The sequence below is a fragment of the Lytechinus variegatus genome, chromosome 3, assembly GCF_018143015.1.
Source record: "Lytechinus variegatus isolate NC3 chromosome 3, Lvar_3.0, whole genome shotgun sequence".
NCBI classification, from domain to species: domain Eukaryota; kingdom Metazoa; phylum Echinodermata; class Echinoidea; order Temnopleuroida; family Toxopneustidae; genus Lytechinus; species Lytechinus variegatus.
The window spans coordinates 40,839,714-40,862,085 of NC_054742.1; the positions used below are offsets into that span (position 1 = coordinate 40,839,714).

General features: G+C 35.8%; 1 protein-coding gene across 2 annotated transcripts in view; it reads left to right on the top strand.

The window, feature by feature from the left end:
• Window positions 1-6,639: 6,639 nt before the first annotated feature.
• LOC121411028 (zinc transporter ZIP10-like) overlaps window positions 6,640-22,372 on the top strand; it is a 64,317-nt gene continuing 48,584 nt past the window's right edge. Inside the window, exons 1-3 of one of the 2 annotated variants that reach the window (XM_041603490.1) lie at window positions 6,640-6,858; window positions 11,560-12,064; window positions 17,232-17,451. In XM_041603490.1, the coding sequence (XP_041459424.1) occupies window positions 11,561-12,064; window positions 17,232-17,451 (724 nt within the window). In that variant the 5' untranslated portion in view covers window positions 6,640-6,858; window position 11,560. The remainder of the gene's footprint in view (window positions 6,859-11,559; window positions 12,065-17,231; window positions 17,452-22,372) is intronic. The other variant, XM_041603489.1, reaches the window with a different exon arrangement.

Sequence of the window (22,372 nt, forward strand, 5' to 3'; positions counted from 1 at the left end):
GCTTATAATGTCCTAATTGTAGTTCAGAATATCAAAAAAATTTAGCTCGCGCTTCGCGTTCGCATCAGTATTTAGAGCATATCCATTCTGTTTATGGTTACAAAAGTGTTTAAGAATGTCCAGTTTTTGGGTCAGAAATTCTAAAAATTTTCAGCTTGTGCTTCGCGCTCGGATCAAATGTTGAGATAGATACACATCCTGTTCTTAAATACCAAAAGTACTTACAGACTTTCCACATTCAGAATATCAAAAATTTTCAGCTCGCGCTTCGCGCTCGCATCAATAATTGTTTAGATATACGTATATCCATCATGTTCGCCATTACAAATACTAATTAGTAGTGCTTAGTATGACCGATCCTACCCCCCTATTACCTAATATAATAATATCTAAACTCCTCAAAAAAAGGTTTGAAAATCTTTGATTGATAATCCCTCCGCGGTTTTAGTAATTATCAGTGTATAATTCATACTAATGAACAGAACAGTGAATTCTCTTTATACCCTACATGATATGATTATGGTTCAAATGAAGGTGCAGTGCCTTGAAATGTGGGGCAAGGTCAAAATTTAAAAGTTGCAAAATGACACAATATTGAAAGTCACTGTTCTTTTTTCAGTGGTGATGAGTGGGTTTCTCAGCGGTTTCTTTTAATTATTTTCATATAGGACAAGTCCACCCCAACAAAAACTTGATATGAATAAAAAGAGAAAAATTCAACAAACATAACACTGAAAATTTCATCAAAATAGGATGTAAAATAAGAAAGTTATGGCATTTTAAAGTTTCGCTTCATTTCACAAAACAGTTATATGCACATCTCCGTCGGTTGCAAATGAGGAACTGATGACATCACTCACTCACTATTTCTTTTGTTTTTTTTGTTTGAAATATGAAATATTTTGATTTCCTCGTCATTGTAATGTGAAATGAAGTTTCATTTCTCCCTGAACACGTGCATGGAATTCCATTATTTTAACATTTTGTGCTTCAGGCAAGGAGGTCCTAATCGTCAAATTTGTAAAAAATGAAATATTGTATAATTCAATCAATAAAAAACAAAAGAAATAGTGAGTGAGTGACATCATCGACTCTCTCATTTGGATGTAACTGGCTCGTTCATATTGTTAAATATAAGCGAAACTTTGAAATGTCATAACTTTCTTACTTTACATCCAATTTTGATGAAATTTTCAGCATTGTGCTTGTCTGATTTTTCTCTATTGATTCAAATCAACATTGTTCTGAGGTGGACTTGACCTTTTTAGCACGTTGACAAGATGAATTTACTATTAACAGTAAATATTGATGAGTAAAACAAAAGTGCGCGCGTGTGTGTGTGTGTGTGTGTGTGTGTGTGTGTGTGGGGGGGGGGTGATCCCTTACACTTCCTGACCGTGCAATAATCTAAAATAACCAAACGTCTCTTTTTTCCCCTCAATGCTTCGTCTACATTTTTACTTTTTAATATGCACTCAGACAGCATCGTATCGCATTGCTTGTTTCTTCCCCCTCCCCATATTTCAGTCACGTTTGATTTAAAAGCATTTATAGTAAGGTTCTCCTGTAACCCTTTCATTCTGTCTGCTATTCAGTCTAACTGGTTCCTGCATGCATGGGCGTCAATTAAAGGGGAATCCAGCCTTGGCCATAAAATGTTGTGTCGGGAAGGGGAAAAATAAATTAAACGGAATGGTGAAAGTTTGAAAGAAATTGGACAAGAAATAAGAAAGTTATAGCTGCTTTAAAATTCAGATCACTAATAATATGTAGATTTCAAATTGGCAACTCAGTAAGTAAATTATGACAAGGGGCAAGGACAACTTTCTCATAGGGCCATGTACATTATTATCAGGGATTTGTGGTTTTCTCTTAAGTACTCATTCCACTGGGGCAGTAATCTAAATATAACCCAGGTAGTATATTGTTTTATGTCCTCATGAAAGAAAAATATAATTTGAAATAAAACTTTTGAGAAAAATGACATTTTAGCCAAAATATGTATTGGAGTACATGGAGGAATAGTCCTTGCCTTACATCACTATGACATCCCATATGCGGCCAATTTGAAGTCTCCATGGGTATAGTGATTACCAATATTTACAACTTTTAAAAATTCATAACTTTCTTGATGTTTGTCCATGCAATATTGTTCAAACTTTCACCTATCAACTTGTCTGATTTTTCTTTTCCTCATAAAAACATTTTTTTATTTGGGTTGGATTCCCCTTTAAGCTTTTGAGGGATAACAACCTCACTATCCAGCTTTATTGATATTCCTTATTGTTATAACAGGGGCGGATTTAGCATTCGCCTATGGGAGGAGGGGGTATTAAATAATAATAATGATAACAATGATAATAATAATGATGATGATGAAAATAATAGTAATAATAATATTATTAACAACAACAATAATAGTAATAATAATAATAATAACGATAATACAGTAATACTCTGGATATTTATTATGCGCTTAAGACATGCACACATTATACGTATATCTAAGCGATCTAAGCAGTTGATTTTGTATTACCCCTGCATGTCATCTGATTCAAGCAGTCATCACCGCATACAACGTATGAACATCTTCCACTCCCTGGGGAGTATTTTCAGCCAAAGTTTAGTATCAGCTGCTAACAGCTGGTTTTCTCGGATTTTGAGGGAATACTCCCAAAGAAAGACTGAAGTAATTCTCTATTCTTACATCTCCTATAAGGCCAAAATCATACGAGTGCGAAGCGCAAGCTGATTTCTTGAAAAAAAAAATCATTACGAACTGTAAACTGAACATTCTAAACACTTAAAGGATAGGTAAGTAGCAATAAATTCGAGCGTGGATGGTCATTCATTATTCTCTATGTGATGAGGATACTCACACCGATCAGTTGCGAGCGGCGAGAAGAGAGAGCTGCAATTTTTCCCCTTATATATTTCGAAACTAGGAATACTAACCATTTTTTGTTATCATGGACAGGAAATGAATCTAACTTAACAGTAAATGCGAGCACGAGCAGAAATGTTAAATAGGCACATACACCCCCAAAAATAAACGTTTTAAACACTGTTTGAATTGTAAAAGAATCAGGAAGAGAATATGAATTATACGAGCGTAATGTGCAGGCTGAAATTTAGGAAATGAACACTTAAGAACTTGACATTTTATAACACGGCGCGTAATATTATTTATGCAAGCGCAAACCGAGATCGTTTTATTCAGACCTAAAAATGATTTTTTTTGCTTTGCAAAGATACAAATAATGGGACTGTTACGCAGTCAAGAAGTTATAGCGGCAACCTATGGAAGCTTAAAAGTGCCACCGAGATGTTGAGATAATTATCTCGGGAAGTCGACATCTTGATAGCAAAAGATAAGATGACGAGATCCCAGATCTCATCATGTTGACATCTTGTAGAAGAGATGATGAGATGACAAGATCCCAGATCTCATCATGTCAACATCTTTTGGAAGAGATGATGAGATGACAAGATCCCGGATCTCATCATGTTGACATCTTTTAGAAGAGATGTTGAGATGACAAGATCCCGGATCTCATCATGTTGACATCTTTTAGAAGAGATTTGAGATGACAAGATCCCGGATCTCATCATGTCAACATCTTTTAGAAGAGATGATGAGATGACAAGATCCCGGATCTCATCATGTCAACATCTTTTAGAAGAGATGATGAGATGACAAGATCCCGGATATCATCATGTTGACATCTTTTAGAAGAGATGATGAGATGACAAGATTCCGGATCTCGTCATGTCGACATCTTTTAGAAGAAATGGTCAGATGACAAGATCTTCGATCCATGATCATGTCATCTAATCATCTCTTCTACAAGATGTCAACATGATGAGATCCGGGATCTTGTCATCTCATCATCTCGTCTTAAAGATGTTGACATGATGAGATCCAGGATCTTGTCATCTCATCATCTCTTCTTAAAGATGTTGACATGATGAGATCCAGGATCTTGTCATCTCATCATCTCTTCTTAAAGATGTTGACATGATGAGATCCAGGATCTTGTCATCTCATCATCTCTTCTTAAAGATGTTGACATGATGAGATCCGGGATCTTGTCATCTAATCATCTCTTCTAAAAGATGTTGACATGATGAGATTCGGGATCTTGTCATCTCATCATCTCTTCTAAAAGATGTCGACATGATGAGATAAGGGATCTCGTCATCTTATCTTTTGCTATCAAGATGTCGACTTCCCGAGATAATTATCTCAACATCTCGGTGGCACTTTTAAGCTTCCATAGCAACCCCTGCAACCCCGGTCTTTTGATAATTACCCTACTCGGCAATCTGACGAATTTCATTTACCCCGTTTTAGGCCCGGGGATAAGGCAAGTTATCTTTCACGCTCTTTCTACCCTAATCGATCCTTATTAAAGTAAATTACATAAGCATCGTAAAGAAGTTCCTTTTGAAATGTGGCAGTAATAATGAAGTGATTTATTACAAGCATCGAAAAGGAGTAGATTTTAGAATCTACACTCATCAAAAAAAGTTCTTGGACACTTATAAGTTATAATATCCCATATTGATTAAAGGCAAATTGTCAACGTGAATATTCGTCTTCCAGTATGACGTGACATTTTCATGTGAACAGTCATGCATGCTGGGTGGTTAAATGCTTTAAACTTTAATTATGGGATACTTGCCTGGGGCAGCACCCATCAAACCATTTTAGATAGACTGTTATTACTGCAAAAGAAGTCCATTCGTGTTATTCATAATTCAGCTTTTCGTTCACACACTGACCCACTATTTTTTTTATTGCAAATTGCTGAAGATAAGCGACCTATATTTATTTCATTTAGGCCAATTTATGTTTAACTTTGACAAAAACACACTTCCACGTGTATTGATTCTATGTTTCCTCTCAATCGGTCTTTTCATAATTACCCTACTCGGCAATCTGACGAATTTCATTTACCCCGTTTTAGAACTTTATTGGCAAAGAGTACATTTATGTTCGATGGCCCTAGATTTGGGGGGATAAGCCCGTCAGTCATAAGGACCATATTGGAACTCCCTCGACAATAAAAAAAACAGCCCTTCCATATATTCTTTTAAAAGAAAACTTAAAAACGTCTTACTTAAATCCTACCGAGGTCTTCATTACTAATTCCCGCTCGTTATCATCTCCTCTCAGACTTCAAGTTATTTTTGTTAGTCTTTATCATTTTGTTTTATCCTCTCTTTTCGGTCGAAATTTGTCCTGATTTTATTTTACGTTTATTTCTCCTTTTGTCTTCCTGTTTTTTATTTTTTCATTTTATTCTATTATTTCTCGTTTTGTCTTGTTCTGTGAGTTATCCTATTCTTTTTATTCTATTCAGTAAATCTCCGTAGGCAAATAGCAACCATTGCGTCTGTCTCTCTCTCCCTCTCTCCTCTATTCTCTTCCTTTAGGGGGGTTCACATTATACAAGCTATGCTTTTTAGTGAATCCCCCATTTCCACAGATACTTTTCTTCCATATTATTTGTCTATAAAATATTTTGTATTATATTTTTATATGTTAGTTATCATGATTATTATTAATGTATTGTAAATATTTGTTATAATCTATGAAAATGATTTGTATAAATATTTGGTATTTCTGTTGGAAATAAAATTGAATCTGAATCTTAAAATGTAGGCCTAATAGAAAATGCAATTTTGTTAAGTGTTTTACTTGCAAGTTAATATATTACCTGTATTATTATTGTATTTTTTTGTTAATGTGTTATGAAAAATGCCGCAGAAACCAATAAATGAAATGAATTATGCCGATATTTGTGTCAGTAAATAATACCAACCGAAATACAAGACAATTTTTTGGTAGACATGGCCCAGTTGTGTCCACCACACTTTTTTTGTAAGCTTTAAACAATAATAACAACAACAACAAAAAACCCCCCAAAAAACAAAACAATAATAATGATACTACTACTACATCTACAACTACTGATTAACATTATTTGTATAGCGCTTATCCCAAAACACGTCTCTAAGCGCTTTGGAAAAAAAAATAGAAAGAGAGAAGGAATTTCTTCATTTTAATCATTTGCGTTGATTTTTCTATCAGCAGCGTAAGCCAAAAAATGGATAAGAATTTACAAGTACCGGGTACTTAAAACAAATACCCCCCAAAAGAATTGATAAAACTATAATTTTGTAGTATTGTTTTGATTAAACAATATACAGTAGAAAATCTTGCAATAATTGATCAAATTATTACTTACTACATTATAATTCATTTATGCATTATCATTCTATTATTTTATAAAACATTTCCAGTATTGTGTTACTAAAAAAATATGTATTGATCAATTTTATGAATGAAATATTTCATTCGCAGAACAATGAAAACAATGAACACTCAGAGCGCGCGAACGCGTGCCAATAAGTAATTCCACTACACAGAAGAGACCTTTGTCTGAAGAATGTCATGAATGCCTGCCATAGGCCTGATCTAGCATGCACAGAAGTGGTGGTCGAGTGGATTTGCATAAAAACTGTTCCCGGCCGACCATCTACGTCACCCAAGCTCATCGTAAATTCTTCGAACCACGGACCTCCACTCCAGTCCAATATGGTCCATGATCATACATATATGCATAATAATGAAGCACGTAGTGTCACGTGACAAGAAGGTAGCCCTCTCCACTGCACACGGCCCGCCATCTTTTTTTCCTGAATGGTGCACACGACACGAGCAAATCCCTAGATCCGTGCGAAAAATTGGCTAAAGTTTTACAATTTGTAAACTTTCAAAACAACAGTGCACGTGGGACCCTAGCAAGACTTCTGAGGAGGTGGACAGCTGATACGAGGCACTGTGAATGAGTGAGTAAATTCTGGAAAATACCTAAAATCCTTTCATTTTATCTGAACTTTGCGTCGACGATCATGTTATACCCACCGTTGTTTTAGAATGCCTTTGTCAGAAATACTGGTGCCGGTACGCCGGTACGGTATGGCTATTCGTTGACTTTAGAATATTGCTTTCGACTGTGCTGTCACCGCACTGTCTGAGCTGACTGTGTGAGTGTGACTGTGCAGTTGTGTTGCACTTCTTTTTTGTTATAATTTTTTTCTTATTAAATTTACATTGTGACCATATAGTGCGGCGTCCCCCACGGCCACTGGTGCGCTGGGAACTTGGGAAGGGAGAAGCATCGACAACAACAAGCGAGCAGCTCAGCGTTCATTCATACATTAAGTAGACTCTTCGTCTTCATGAACTTAAATATTATTAGGCCCTAATACTAGGTTTTTTATACTGGCCTTAGGGAAAGACTTCCTTACGTCTCCTCCAATAATTAAAAAAAAAACACTTCTCCAAAAGCCCCTTCTTTCATTCTTAGTTGGTGGGCAGTGGCTGTCTGACTAAATACTTAGCATGTAGATCTACATGTTTGGATCTGTCTCTATCTGGTGTCATACGGACAAGTTAGTCAGGACTGTCATTTTTAGGGATTTATTTCACAATTTCATTTTTAGTGGGGGGTGCATATGAAACTCTTGCCAAGCCAGCATAATTCAGCGGAACAACCAATTTACGTAGACTGAAACTTTTAGTCAAGTCTCACACTAGACAATTGTCTGGAGCGAACACGGAATGAAATTCCTTATCTAAACTTGACGAGGCACACACATGTGAGGGCAGTTTGGATTAGAACAAATGTCTGCGGTAATCGCGAGATGAGCTGTGATCATTTCAAGTCCAATGGGACAGTGAGGGGGATACACGCGTGCTCAATCAGTTCTGAAACATTTCTATTTTTTTTTCATCTCTTCCTTTGTATATTTTCCAACAACTATGTATTTTTCTGGTTCTATTTTTTATCTTTTTTTCTATGAATTTTTATTTATCTCCTTTGTTTTAATATTTTCATCTTCTATCAATTCTCTTGTAGATATTTTGTTTCTCCAGCTTTCTTCTCTATGATTTCTTATGTATTTCTATTTGTTTAAATTCTTCTTTCACTCTTTTCTACCAACTTATTTATTTTTTTTTCTTCAATCAATTAGGTCTTTCATTGTTTTAAGTTTTCGTTCATATTTTCTTTTAACTGTATTTTTGTATTCTATGTTTTAATTTTCTTGCTTCTTTTCTTCTATCGATTCTTATATATTACTAGGATTTAACCCTTCTTTCATCATTTCTTTAATCAATTATGTATTTCTTTGTTTTATTTTTCTTTCATTATTTCTTTTATAAATTCTTATATGTTCTAATTGTTCTTTCATCTATTCCTCTATCAATTATGAATTTCTCTGTTTAAATTTTTCTTTCATATGTTCTATCAATTCTTATGTATTTATTAGGTGGTCTGTCTACGACAGATCACCTATTGATTTCGTCAGAATTTTCTTTATTTCTTCCTTTCTTTATTCATTGTACCTATTTTTTGTCGCCAACTTTTCTCGAAATTGGCTGAATCAATTTTGCTGATTTTTTCGTCATATATAGAATCTATCATAGAGACGGCAAAATAAGCTTTTCAAGGTCATATGGTCATGATGACGTCATCTACGCGCCATTTTGTAAAATTCTTCATTTGATCATATCTTCATTATCAATTGTCAAAAATTAACAATATTTACATGACATTAACTTCATGTCAAGGGTCAAATGTCAATGTCATCAAAGGTCATGTAGAGGTCATGACGCGCGCGTCAAAGGTAAAAAAATCGTCCAAATGACCTATAAATTTTTTTGGGTACGTTTCAGGTCATTTTAAGCATTTCAAAAATTTGCGCGCGCGCACATATGCGCGCGCGTTTCCGCGCGTTACACCTTAACGCAACGCAGAAAAACCGTTTCTTTTAATATCATTGCATTGCTAATAAAATTCTGAGCAATTTGATACCTTGATCAACCTTCTACAACCATTAATAAAGAAATTAACACCCGTTAAACTTTGCAGCACGTGTGCGCGCGAGCTCTCACTATAGGCCATATATGGGCAAAAACATGCCTATTGCAAATTCACTGTAGCTCTTTAAATAGTCCGTTGACCCCAATTTTTTTTTCATATATCGATAGATTATGAGTTGTAGATTTGATTTCATGTCACCATTGTCCCTAAATTATCTCGTGACGTCATCAAAATGGCGCCTAAACTAAAAATTTCATTTATTAAAAAATGACGTCATCAAATTTATGCGAATTTGGTTGTAACTTCTCGAATATACATTGGTTTTCACCCAGATTTTGATATGTTGTAGTTTAGAATGTACTCTTTCTCCTCAGTAAACATAACTTTTCGTTTTGAGAAACGCATCATTGCGTAAAACAGCGATGAAAAGAGGCATGTCATTTGTCCTCATTTTGCGTGTAATCTCTATGGGACATGACTTTTTCTCAAAACTGGATTCGACATTCCTCTATTTCGTGAGCCATATCTCCATTTTTTCTTGTCAGTTTTCTTTAGGCTTTTAATATGATGTAGCTGAGATTCTAAGCTTTCGCAAGTGTGCCCTTCATTTTTTTATCAGATGCCGGGATCATGCCCGTTTTTCACTGGCAAAATTGGAATTGTAATTCTCAAATTTGCTTACGTGTAAAGTCTATGGGGAATATCGTAGCTCAATGGATAACGCATTTGACTTGCTTTCTCGAGGGCGGAGGTTCGAGTCCTGGGGTGAACAAGATGATTTTTTTTTTCTTTTTGCCACCTCTTACATCACCCTTTATGATAATTAAAAGGCATGAAAGTTTAAATTTAGCAAGATAAAACAGATTATAATTGCTTTTTTCATATCACATGTATTTTGCATGTAATCTCTAAGGGACATGACTTTTTCTCAAAACTAGATTCGACATTCCTCTATTTCGTGAGCCATATCTCCATTTCTTCTTGTCAGTTTTGCCGGAGCTTTTAATATGTTATAGCTGAGATTCTGGGCTTTCGGTAATGTGCCCTCCACTTTTTGATCAGATGCCGGGATCATGCCCGTTTTTCACTTGCAATATTGGAATTGTAATTCTCAAAATTGCTTACGTGTAAAGTCTATGGGAAACATTAATAATCACATTGAGCAATGGTCAAAATTTATTCTTAGGATGTCTAGAATCAAGATTATCAATCATATCTAAATTATTCATTTTATACATTAGCCGACTCTGAATGAAAAATCATGACAGACCACCTAATTCGTCCGCATGACGAATTAAATTCTAGTTTGTTTTATTTTTTATCATCTTTTCTTTTATCAATTTGTTTGGATTCCTTGTTTTAAGTATTTCATCTTCTATCAATTCTCATATATATTTTGTTTTCTATTTCGTTTTTTTTTAATGATTTCTGATGTAATTTTATGTTTTAATCATTTTTAAAAAATGTATTTCTGTGTTTTGATCTTTCTATATTTTTTTCTTTCAGTTCTAAGTATTTTTTATTTTTTTAAAACTCTTCTTTCACCATAAGAAACCATCTAAGAAAATGGAAGGAGAAAACAAAATATACATGAGAATTGATAGACGATTAAAATATTATAGGCCTTTAAAAAAAAAGATAAGAAATAGAACCAGGAAAATACATGAAAGGATTTTATAGCAGCAGATCATAGCTTTATTTAGAAAATTTAGCAATTGGGTCATTAATTCCGTGGGGGGGGGTTGTCTACTTTAGACAGTCCAAAACCAAGGCTCAGTCAGTTGTAGCAGGTCACAATGTGTAATTGTATTAAATAAAGTTTGCTTTCTGACGACAGGATAAAGGTACAGTATAATTCTGTTCTAATGAAATGAATTTGAACTTTGAAGCATATTAGCATTTAGTGTGAAGCAGTGATGATATTGATGATGACATTGGATCAAAGAAAATGAAGTATGTTATTATCATGAAATTTAGTTACCAGTCTATTCAGAGCCATTTATTTTGTCAGGGCTGATGGCATCTTTCTACACCCATTGAGGTACACACATGTGAGGGCAGTTTGGATTAGAACAAATTGCTGAAAAGTGCAGAAAATTTCATCAAAATTGGATAACAAATAATGAAGTTATTGAATTGTAAAGTTTGGCATTAGTTTGTGACATTAGTTATGCACATCATCATGAATATTTATCAGGTGGGCTGATGATGTCACATCCCCACGTTCCTTTTTCTTACGTTATTACATGAAATCATAATTGTTTCCTTTTTTTATACATGTGTGAATAATGTGTCTATAATGATATAAGTTGCAGCAATTAATATCAAATGCACTTATCAATTGTCAATCCATTTTTTTCAGTTCTAGGTTGAAAAAATTTTGAATAAACTAATTTCATATAATAAAATAAAAAAACAAGTGGAGATCAATTTGCTCATTGAATAATCATGAAGACATGTCTAGAACTGTTTCACCGGAATAATGCAAATCTTTAAAATGCCATATTTTTGTTATTTGTTGTCCGATTTTGATCAAATTTTCAGTGTTTTGTTTGTCTGATTTTTCTTTTATCTGTTTAAATCATATAATTTTCAGCCTGGAGCATCCCTTTAAGATTGCTCTCAGTATTAAAAACTACATGTATCTTATTATCTTTTGCAGAATGGCATTTTTAACGTGGAGTAAACCTGGAAATCCATTTTTTATTCAGCTTTATATGGACTACATATGTTTATTTATGTTGTGCTGTTCACATCTATGGTATGCTGAAGCACAGAGTGGGCAAGGTCTCCATGCAGCTAGTGAACTTAAAGAAGCTCTGTGTAATGACCCTAATGGCACATCCTTTAATGCTTGGACTGGAGATTGCATGTCGGACCTTTTCATGAAGTATGGAAAAGATGGGAAGTTAGAATATGATGGATTTAGACAACTCTTGGACAATGTAGGCCTTGGTGTTGTAAGAGACAGCCTGATGCACCCTAAAACTCATGAAAAGAATACTTCTCACACTCATCATTCTGAGGAAACAGACCACTTGCATGATCACACACCAAACAGGCGAAAGAGAGAGGAGGTGAATTCTACCGCAAGTTCAAATACAAAGGGAATTCATAACACACAGCATCTTGATCATCATCAAACCGAATTTGAGCATGCAACTAAGGTAAGAATATTTAGTTATTTTTTAGTTTTATTGACCATTGAACTTAAACCAAAATAATTAGTGATGAAAGATATGGCAATTCTTTTCTTTCTGTATTTATGATGCACAGTTTATTTGAAATATATTTGCCTTGCACCTGTTAGTTCATTCTCCCCTTGGTATTGACCCTAGAATGGTTGTCACCTATTCTCGGGATGTGTAGGGATTCAACATTTAGCAAGCCATTTTCTAGGCATCATGGACAGACTCAACATTTTGAATGCTTTTTAAACAGTGACTGGTTTAGAACACATGACGAAAATCTCTCGTTTGAGGGCTGTATACCCCATTTTTCCTTATCAACAAATATCTTCTCCCAGTAATACAAATCCTATTGCCCTCAAGAGATTAAATTTAAGTATAGAAACACCTGTTTCTTGACCTCGGTCCGCGAAGATAATTCACCCCAGCATCTACGGTCACAGCAGGGGGCCACACACGATGGATTGCAATGTGTGTAGTTCCGGCGAGCGCATGGCCATGGATGTATACACGCGTTGATAGAAAGTTTTTTCTTTCTTTCCTTCCTTCTTTCTTTCTTTCTTTCTTTCTTTCTTTCTTTCTTTCTCTCTCTCCCTTCCTTTCTTTTTTTCTTTCTTTCTTTCTCTCTCTCTTCCTTCCTTTCTTTCTTTCTTTCTTTCTTTCTTTCTTTCTTCCTTCCTTTCTTTCCTTCTTTCTCTCTGTCTGGCTGTCTAATTCTTTTCTTTCTAGACTTATTTTCTTCCTTTCTTTCCTTCTTTCTCTCTGTCTGGCTGTCTAATTCTTTTCTTTCTAGACTTATTTTCTTCATCCACCCCCTTTTGATCTACACCTCTAAAGAACGTGCATTTGCCAATCATATCTGTAGTAAGGCCTATGAATGTCCTTTTCTCAAAGCTGAGGTGTAGGCCTATACATAGAACATTAAAATACAAAGACCAGCATTATGAATCACAATGTTTGGATAGCATTTCAATGTTCTATTCATATCTATTCAGAACGTTTTCTAATTCACATGCGTTATTAGCAGGTGATCTTCTTTATCTCCCATTATTGTTCTTATTTTGTAGGCCTATAGCCTGTGTATACGGTAAACTTCCCTCTGAAATACCTTTCTTGGTTTCATGTTTTCTTTCAGATTTGTTTCCACCAAGGCGTGCCGGAACACTTTCAGTTTTTTTTTTTTTTTTTTTTGGGGGGGGCAAAATCCCGAAGGGGGCACAATATTTTTGAAAGCGTGAGATACGGAAGCGATCGAGCGGGAGAGGGTGTGGTTGAGGGTGTAAAAATTGAGTGTAAAAGTTGCGTTTCTAAGAGCATTCAAAAATAAATTTCTTGAGAATTAAACAGTCTTGGGGTTCTTTTTGATCCTGTTTCCTCCCTTCTGACCCAGACTGGTGTTTCTTCATGATCAGGGTCGCAGTTCCAGCAAATTACGAGCCTTATTGCAAACTCTATTGTTTTAAACCAATGTAATATAGGCCTTTTAAAGACTTTAAGATGACAAACATGACCGTATGCATCCGGGGGCCACCGATCGAGAGGGCAAAATTCACCCAAAGTGTGCACGAAATCTTTCAATTTTATTCTAGAAAATGCAAAAGCTCCCCCATCACCATGGGCGGAAATCCCAGGGGGACAGGGGGGACGCGTCCCCCTACCATTTTGGAAAGGGGTACATAATATCAAATGTCCCCCTACTATTTGTGCTCTTTTATTATGGAAAAAATACATAATTTCAAATCGAAATTATATCCTCGAATTTCGAAATATATATAAACAGATAGTTTTTGTTAAGAACTTGGTTAGGAAAAGAAAAGGCATACCGGCCCAACTATTCTCCAACTCTCATCTAGCCCTATATACCAGCCAAAGAGTGATGACATTGATGACATCGATGGCCATTGTCAATTTCATAACTAATAAAAATGATGAAAAAAGAAAATCGCCTCTGAATTTAGTGCATAGACGGTTAGACGAGAATGTTCCATACCCAGTAAAATCATACCTTTGTTAATCCAATTCACTTTCCCTTTATTCCAAATTTACTTGGAATATACTGAGAATATTTTCATTGTTTGCGTACTCAGTATAAAGAATAGTTTTCATGAGTTATGATTAATCCTTCACAATGAACTTTAACTATGCTTTATCCCCCAAATTTGTTTTTAAACACTCTATTAACGAGACTTATACTCCATTTTTACACAAAATTCCTGCCGTGGGAGGGGTCATCATAGGTAGATCAAGGGGCGAAGCGGCGGAAGGTGAGGCGAAAAATAAGAAGAAAGATAGGACCGGGAAGAAAGTTGAATGATGGAAGGGAAGTGAATAATTGGGAAAAAAGAAAACTTTCAGGACATGTTATAAAAATAATAAAATCGCTTGCGCTTTGCATAAATACACAGCCATCTTTTTATTTCAAAACGTGCTTGATTTTTTTTCACTTTTTTGGATCGAAATATATAAAATCAAATCATTTATCTAAGAAGATATCCAACTTTTTCATAATTTGTAGGTTTAGATATTAAAGAAAATTAGCTTGCCATTCGGTTTTAGTCTGAAATGTATTCATTAAAAGGTTAAACGTTATCACACTGTAATAAGATGGAAAAGGGGCTTTTCAAAGGTATGTTTCACAGAGGAACTGTTCGTCAAAAGACGCCAGGCTTACTATGATAATGTAATTGCCCCGTCAGGGGCAAAATTGTTCATTTTTGACAATAGAAATGACAATTTTTGGGCATAAAAGTGCCTTCATCGTATACTTTTGTCCTTTAATTATTTAATAATTTATCATTTTTCTACTTTCAGGGGGGCACATGGGGGGGGGGGCAAAATCTCGTTTTGCCCCCCCAAAAAAATTTATTGGGGGGGCAAGTGCCCCCCTGCCCCCCCTCGCTTCCGGCGCCCTTGTTAAAGATATATAGAGGGAAATAGAGATGGGGTGGAAATTCCACCCCATCTCTATTTCTCTCTCTCTCTTTCTCCCGACAAAAAGGACAGGGCACTAATTTTAATCACCTCATATTAGCAAAATGACAAATTTTGAACATTTTGACTTACAAAAAAATTAGCACAACATACCTAAGTAAGACATTTAATGGTGGAAACTAAAGCGACCCGAAACAAACTGTGGAATGGATGCAGCGCACATGGGCAGTTTACCGGAGAACCACGTATGGTGCAATAATACGTCTGCGATTAAAAAAATAGTTACAGGCATAGTTTGTATTTAAATTATGAATAAGACTTTGGGGTAAAAAAAATAATGATTTCATATTTTTGTGCATATCAGCAGCATGATTATTATACTTTGTATGTTGGTATGCCATTACTACTATTTTTCGAACGTTAAGACTGTATCATTGCGCGAGTGAACCCATTTTCTTGCTGGACGGACAGAAACTATGCATGCATCGCGGTCCTTGCATGCTAAGCATACCGTAATTTTTATTCGCTTACTTTCCTTATTTCAAGGTCGATTTTCTTCGTTCGAAATTGAAAATGGACTAGCATTGGATGTCTGAATGTAATATGCCTTTGAAAACGTGTTTAATATCGAATACAATAATTTCATTCCGAAGATCCTTCTACAGGCAGACAAGTCTTACGTAATAGCACAGCGTTGTTTATCATTTCGTCCTTGGCTCAACGCTCATTTAGCTGGCCCGTGGTGGTGAAATCGAGACAAGGGGATTACCTGGCCAAGATGGGTTTTCGGGGTTGGAAAAGTTTCCAAACGCGAATCGGGGTATAAAACCGCAGTTTGCAGTCCGAAGTGAGGTCGAGAATCAAACGGGACATTTTCGTAATGACATGAGTATAGCCAAAGAATGATCAACTGCCTAGTGTTTGAATATAGTAGGGGGCAGGAAGTTGTGAAATGTGTACCAGTGCGCAATGAACTGTGGCCAAGTTGGGGTTATTTGTTGAATCACCATCATAACTTTGAAAGTGTATGGATATGATTCATGAAACTTGGAAATAGAGTAATCAAGTATCACTGAACATCTTGTGCGAGTTTCAGGTCACATGATCAAGATCAAATGTCATCTAAGGTCAATGAACTTTGGCCAAATTGGGGGTACATGTATTTGTTGAATTACCTTCATAACTTAGTTTATTGGTCTATTTCATAAAACTTGGATATATAAGAGCAATCAAGTATCACTGAACATCCTGTGCAAATTTCAGGTCACATGACCAAGGTCAAAGGTCAATTAACTTTGGCCATGTTGTGGGTACATGTATCTGTTGAATTACCATCACAATAGGCCTACTACATCAAAACTTTGAAAGTTTGTGGATCTGATTCATGAAACTTGGAGATCTTGTGCGAGTTTCAGGTCACTTGACTAAGGTCAAAGATCATTTAAGGTCAATAAACTTTGGCCATATTGGGGGTATTTGTTGAATTACCATCATAACTCTGTTAGTGTATTGGTCTAGTTCATAAAGCTTAGACATATTAAAGAGTAATCAAGTATCACTGAACATCCTGTGCGAGTTTCAGGTCACATGACCGAGGTCAATGGACTTTGACCCTGTTGGGGGTATTTGTTGAATAACCATCATAACTCTGAATGTGTATGGATCTAGTTCATAAATCTTGGACATTTATGAGTAATCAAGTATCACTGAACATCTCATGCAAGTTCCAGGTCACATGACCAAAGTCATTTAAGGTAATTGAACTTGGGCCATTTTGGAGGTAATTATTACATTGCTGTCATAACTTTCAAAGTTTGTAGATATAGTTTATAAATTATGTGGATGTAGGGGTAATCAAGTATCACTGACAAGTCTTAGGTCACATAATGATAAAGGTCAAATGTCATTTATTGTCAATTAACATAGTATTGTATCAATTTATATGAATGGTGTTTTTTGTGAATAATTATTTTATAGTTGTTTTCAAAGTCAGCACTGCTGCTATATTGAATCGCTTGATGCAGGTGAGGCTGCCAGAGGTGCTCCACTTGTTAATTACACTTTGACTAAAACCTTTCCAGGATTAACCCCTGATGAGAAAATAGATGTAGAAATCTGCTCTGTACAGTATGAAACCATTATTTAACATGTTCACATTTAAGAAGAGAATGCTCAGGCGCTTTTAGAGAGAAAATGTCCAATTTTCTTCTTCCAGTGCCTGTCTGCTGATGAAATCCTAAACACGCTGAGCCTGATCCCCAGCGAAGGCATTGTACCTCTCCAATTCCTCCAGCTGTGCCCCATCCTACTCCAGCAGTTGGACAGTCACGCTTGCATCGTGTATGACATCCATGGACCGGGTGATGAGCATAACCATTCTGATGAGCACTCAACGCCACCACCTGAAGAACCTTCCAAGACACATCTAGGACAATGTAAGTAGATTAAAAATATATTCAAGTTATAGATCAACCAAATGATGACCATCAGGGTGGAAATAAGTGACTGGCAAAAAAAGAGCAATTTATTCTGCTATTGGTTGGCAGTATGGTAAATTGCCAATTCGTCCATTGCTAAATCGTCCACTAATCACATGGTCTACCTTTATTTAATCTAATGCCATTCCGTCCAACATTTCGTCTAACAACCAGTTGGTCCAATTCATCACTGTCTAATCACCATTTCATCTTTTACCATTTCATCTTATAACCAGGTGGTCTTCTATTACCCATTTCCTTTTCATTCATTTTATATTAACACTTTTTAATTAATTTAATTAGACCAAATGGTATATGGACTAAATGGCTATTGGACCAACTGATTAAGTGAAAGTAGACCATGTGGTGAGTGGACGAACTGATGATAGACCAAATTCTAGTAGACAAGTTGGCAATTGGACGAATTGGCATTAGAAGAAATTGGAAATAAACTGGTAGTATTACATGTATTTGTCTCAAGACCAGTCCCATCTTGTAATACCTTGTCTTGGCCTTGTTCTAGGCCTGATTGCCTGTGAGCCTCAGTAGCCTTGATTGAGGCCGAGTTTGAGGCCGGAACGTTTCATAGCATCTGGTGTCTTTGGTGAATTCAAGGTTAACTAGAATTTAATTCGTCATGCGGACGAATTAGGTGGTCTGTCATGATTTTTCATTCAGAGTCGGCTAATGTATAAAATGAATAATTTAGATATGATTGATAATCTTGATTCTAGACATCCTAAGAATAAATTTTGACCATTGCTCAATGTGATTATTAATGTTTCCCATAGACTTTACACGTAAGCAATTTTGAGAATTACAATTCCAATATTGCAAGTGAAAAACGGGCATGATCCCGGCATCTGATCAAAAAGTGGAGGGCACATTACCAAAAGCCCAGAATCTCAGCTATAACATATTAAAAGCTCCGGCAAAACTGACAAGAAGAAATGGAGATATGGCTCACGAAATAGAGGAATGTCGAATCTAGTTTTGGGAAAAAGTCATGTCCCATAGAGATTACACGCAAAATGAGGAAAAATGACATGCCTCTTTTCATCGCTGTTTTACGCAATGATGCGTTTCTCAAAACGAATATTTATGTTAACTGAGGAGAAAGAGTACATTATAAACTACAACATATTGAAATCTGGGCGAAAAATGATCTATATTCGAGAAGTTACAGCCAAATTTGCATAAATTTGATGACGTCATTTTTGAAAAAAATGAAATCGTTTGTTTGGGTGCCTATTTGATGACGTCACGATATAATTTAGGGAAAATGGTGACATGAAATCAAATCTACAACTCATACTCTATCGATATATGAAAAAAAAATTGGGGGTCAACGGACTTTTTAAAGAGCTACAGTGAATTTACAATAGGCATGTTTTTGCCCATATATGGCCTATAGTGAGAGCTCGCGCGCACACGTGCTGCAAACTTTAATGGGTGTTAATTTCTATATTAATGGTTGTAGAAGGTTGATCAAGGTATCAAATTGCTGAGAATTTTATTAGCAATGCAATGATATTAAAAGAAACGGTTTTTCTGCGTTGTGTTAAGGTGTAACGCGCGGAAACGCGCGCGCATATGTGCGCGCGCGCAAATTTTTGAAATGCTTAAAATGACCTGAAACGTACCCAAAAAATTTTATAGGTCATTTGGACGATTTTTTTACCTTTGACGCGCGCGTACGCGCGCGTCATGACCTCTACATGACCTTTGATGACATTGACAGTTGACCCTTGACATGAAGTTAATGTCATGTAAATATTGTTAATTTTTGATAATTGATAATGAAGATATGATCAAATGAAGAATTTTACAAAATGGCGCGTAGATGACGTCATCATTACCATATGACCTTGAAAAGCTTATTTTGCCGTCTCTATGATAGATTCTATATATGATGAAAAAATCAGCAAAATTGATTCAGCCAATTTCGAGAAAAGTTGGCGACAAACATAGGTGCCAAGAATAAAGAAATAAAGAAATAAAGAAAATTCTGACGAAAACAATAGGTGATCTGTCATAGACAGACCACCTAATAAGCTGAATGGGAGTGAGTGTTGGTGAAAGGGTGTGGTGAATGGGAGTGTATGTGGGTGAAGGGCTGTGAATGTGGCATAGAGTATATGTGAATGAATGAGAGTGAATAAGAGTGAGAGTGAATGGAATTGAATAAGAGTTAATGGGAGTGAATGATAGTGAATGAGATTGAATAAGATTGAATGAGAGTGACTGGGACTAAGTGGGTGTGAATGGAAGCGAATGAGTTTGTGCTTGGATGTAATATAGAAATGTGAAATGCTGTTACATTGGATATTTTTGTTATTTTAGCTTTTACATGTTTGGTGAAAATTGATGTAAATGATCAGGAGTGTGTTTCATTTATTTTAATGTGATGTTTTAAGTCACACATTTAAGAGGTGATACAATATGAAAACTCAATCTAGCATTACTCTGGATTTTAAAATTATGACAAAAAGTTGTCAATGGGTTACAATACAGAACTTAATAACGATGCAAAGATTATTTGTTGAGTTCACAAGCAGGTAAACGATAGGTTTGTATGGTTGGATGTGCCTTGGATAGTGTGTCTGCTAGGCGGTATGTATACTGGCAACATCCAGCAGTAGCGGAAATTAGAGTCGGTGCTTACTGCTAGGCAAGTGATGGTTTACTTTATGAGTCGTGTTATTCTGTAGATACTCCATAGCTGCTTCGAAGCTGCTGTTGAGTTGCTGCAAGACAAGTTATCAGTGTAAATGCAGTAATAGTGCTCTGCATTTATGAGATGTATATTGTCTTTGTTCTTATTCAAAATGTGAGGGTAAGCCAAAGTATAAGAATATAACAAACATGAAATAATTTTTACTGTAGTGATGATCTTTTGTTAGGCACTAATGCAGTTTCTGGACAGTGCTAACATGCCTTTGAGAATATTGCTTATTGTCCACTCCCAGAAGACTGAACTTTTTTAGGTTGCCGTGTGCACAAATGTGCACAAATGTCCTAAAGACTATGTGTATTTAATTTTATACTGTCTCATTTCCCGGTTTATTATGTCTACTTTGTAACTTAGTGGATGGTTATTATGTTCATTGCCATTCTCACTTATACCCCTTTCAAACTGGCCTCTTCATTTTTCCCTGGCGAAATTCTCCAGCACGCATTCCTGAAAAAAATATACCCTTTCGCACTGACATCTCTTCCCCGGCAAAAGTCGCCGGGTAATTTCCTCGGGCGGAAATAAGTGCAAATGAAAGTGTGTGCGTTTTTTAATTTGAATTGTAATCGTACTCTTATCAGTGAGGTTTTGGAGATGATGACTGTCTGCTGGTAAACACTTCTCAGCAGCTGCTGAATCTGTCTACCCGAAAATAAAAATTCAGGCGGGTAGGTTCTCGGATTTGTGCGCTCACTCAACTTGGGCGTACGTACGGGGTAGTACTAGTACAATACACTGTCCGAGAATACATTTTATTGAAATCGTCTAGAACTAGACTACTGTAAAAGCTGTTATTTTCGCGTACAGAATTTTTCGCGAATCGCGGGGGTCCCGACATTTTCGCGGGTTGTTAAATTCGCGATCGGAAGATGTACGATACATTTCCACAGCATTTCAAAGAAGCAAAACTAGTGCAATTTATGTGCAAATCTACACTCCTCAAAGTCACTATGCTGATATGTCTTTTGTACATAAATATGTCCCTGTAAAAACAGTTACAAATTGTGGAAAAGTGGCTTATATTTCACTTTTTTAACCTTAAGATCTAAAAATTCATCATGCCACAGGGTTAAGCAATCTTTGGAATTTGTGTTTGGTTCGATTCATTTTTCAAAAAGTTGGTAAAAGGTGCAAAATTGTGGAATTTTGTGAACAGAATGTTCACCTTCAAAATTCTGGTCATGTGACTTATGAATATTAATGAGTATGCAAATAGCTACCAATACGTGTGTATAGAGTCAATCAGATGACAATAATATCAAATTGTTTCATGGAAAATACATTTTAATATTACAGTGAGTGTATAAATATTGATAAAATAATGTTAGAAAATAGTTTAGGCCCTGATTTTGTTTGAGAAATTAAAAAAAGTGAAATTTTAGCTAACTTTTTGAATCACTAACTGTACTTTCTAAGCCTGTTTTTGTCTCACCTGCGAAGCAAAGTGAGACTATAGGCGCCGCTTTTCCGACGGCGACGGCGGCGGCGGCGGCGGCGGCGGCGTCAACATCAAATCTTAACCTGAGGTTAAGTTTTTGAAATGACATCATAACTTAGAAAGTATATGGACCTAGTTAATAAAACTTGGCCATAAGGTTAATCAAGTATTACTGAACATCCTCTTAGAGTTTCATGTCACATGACCAAGGTCAAAGGTCATTTAGGGTCAATGAACTTAGACCATGTTGGAGGAATCAACATCGAAATCTTAACCTGAGGTTAAGTTTTTGAAATGTCATCATAACTTAGAAAATATATGGACCTAGTTCATGAAACTTGGACATAAGGTTAATCAAGTATCAATGAACATCCTGCATGAGTTTCACGTCACATGACCAAGGTCAAAGGTCATTTAGGGTCAATGAACTTTGGACGAATTGGGGATATCTGTTGAATTCCCATCATAACTTTGAAAGTTTATGGATCTGATTCATGAAACTTGGACATAATAGTAATCAAGCATCACTGAACATTTTGTGCAAGTTTCAGGTCACATGATCAAGGTCAAAGGTCATTTAGGGTCAATGAACATTGGCCGAATTGGGGATATCTGTTGAATTCCCATCATAACTTTGAAAGTTTATGGATCTGATTCATGAAACTTGGACATAATAGTAATCAAGCATCACTGAACATTTTGTGCAA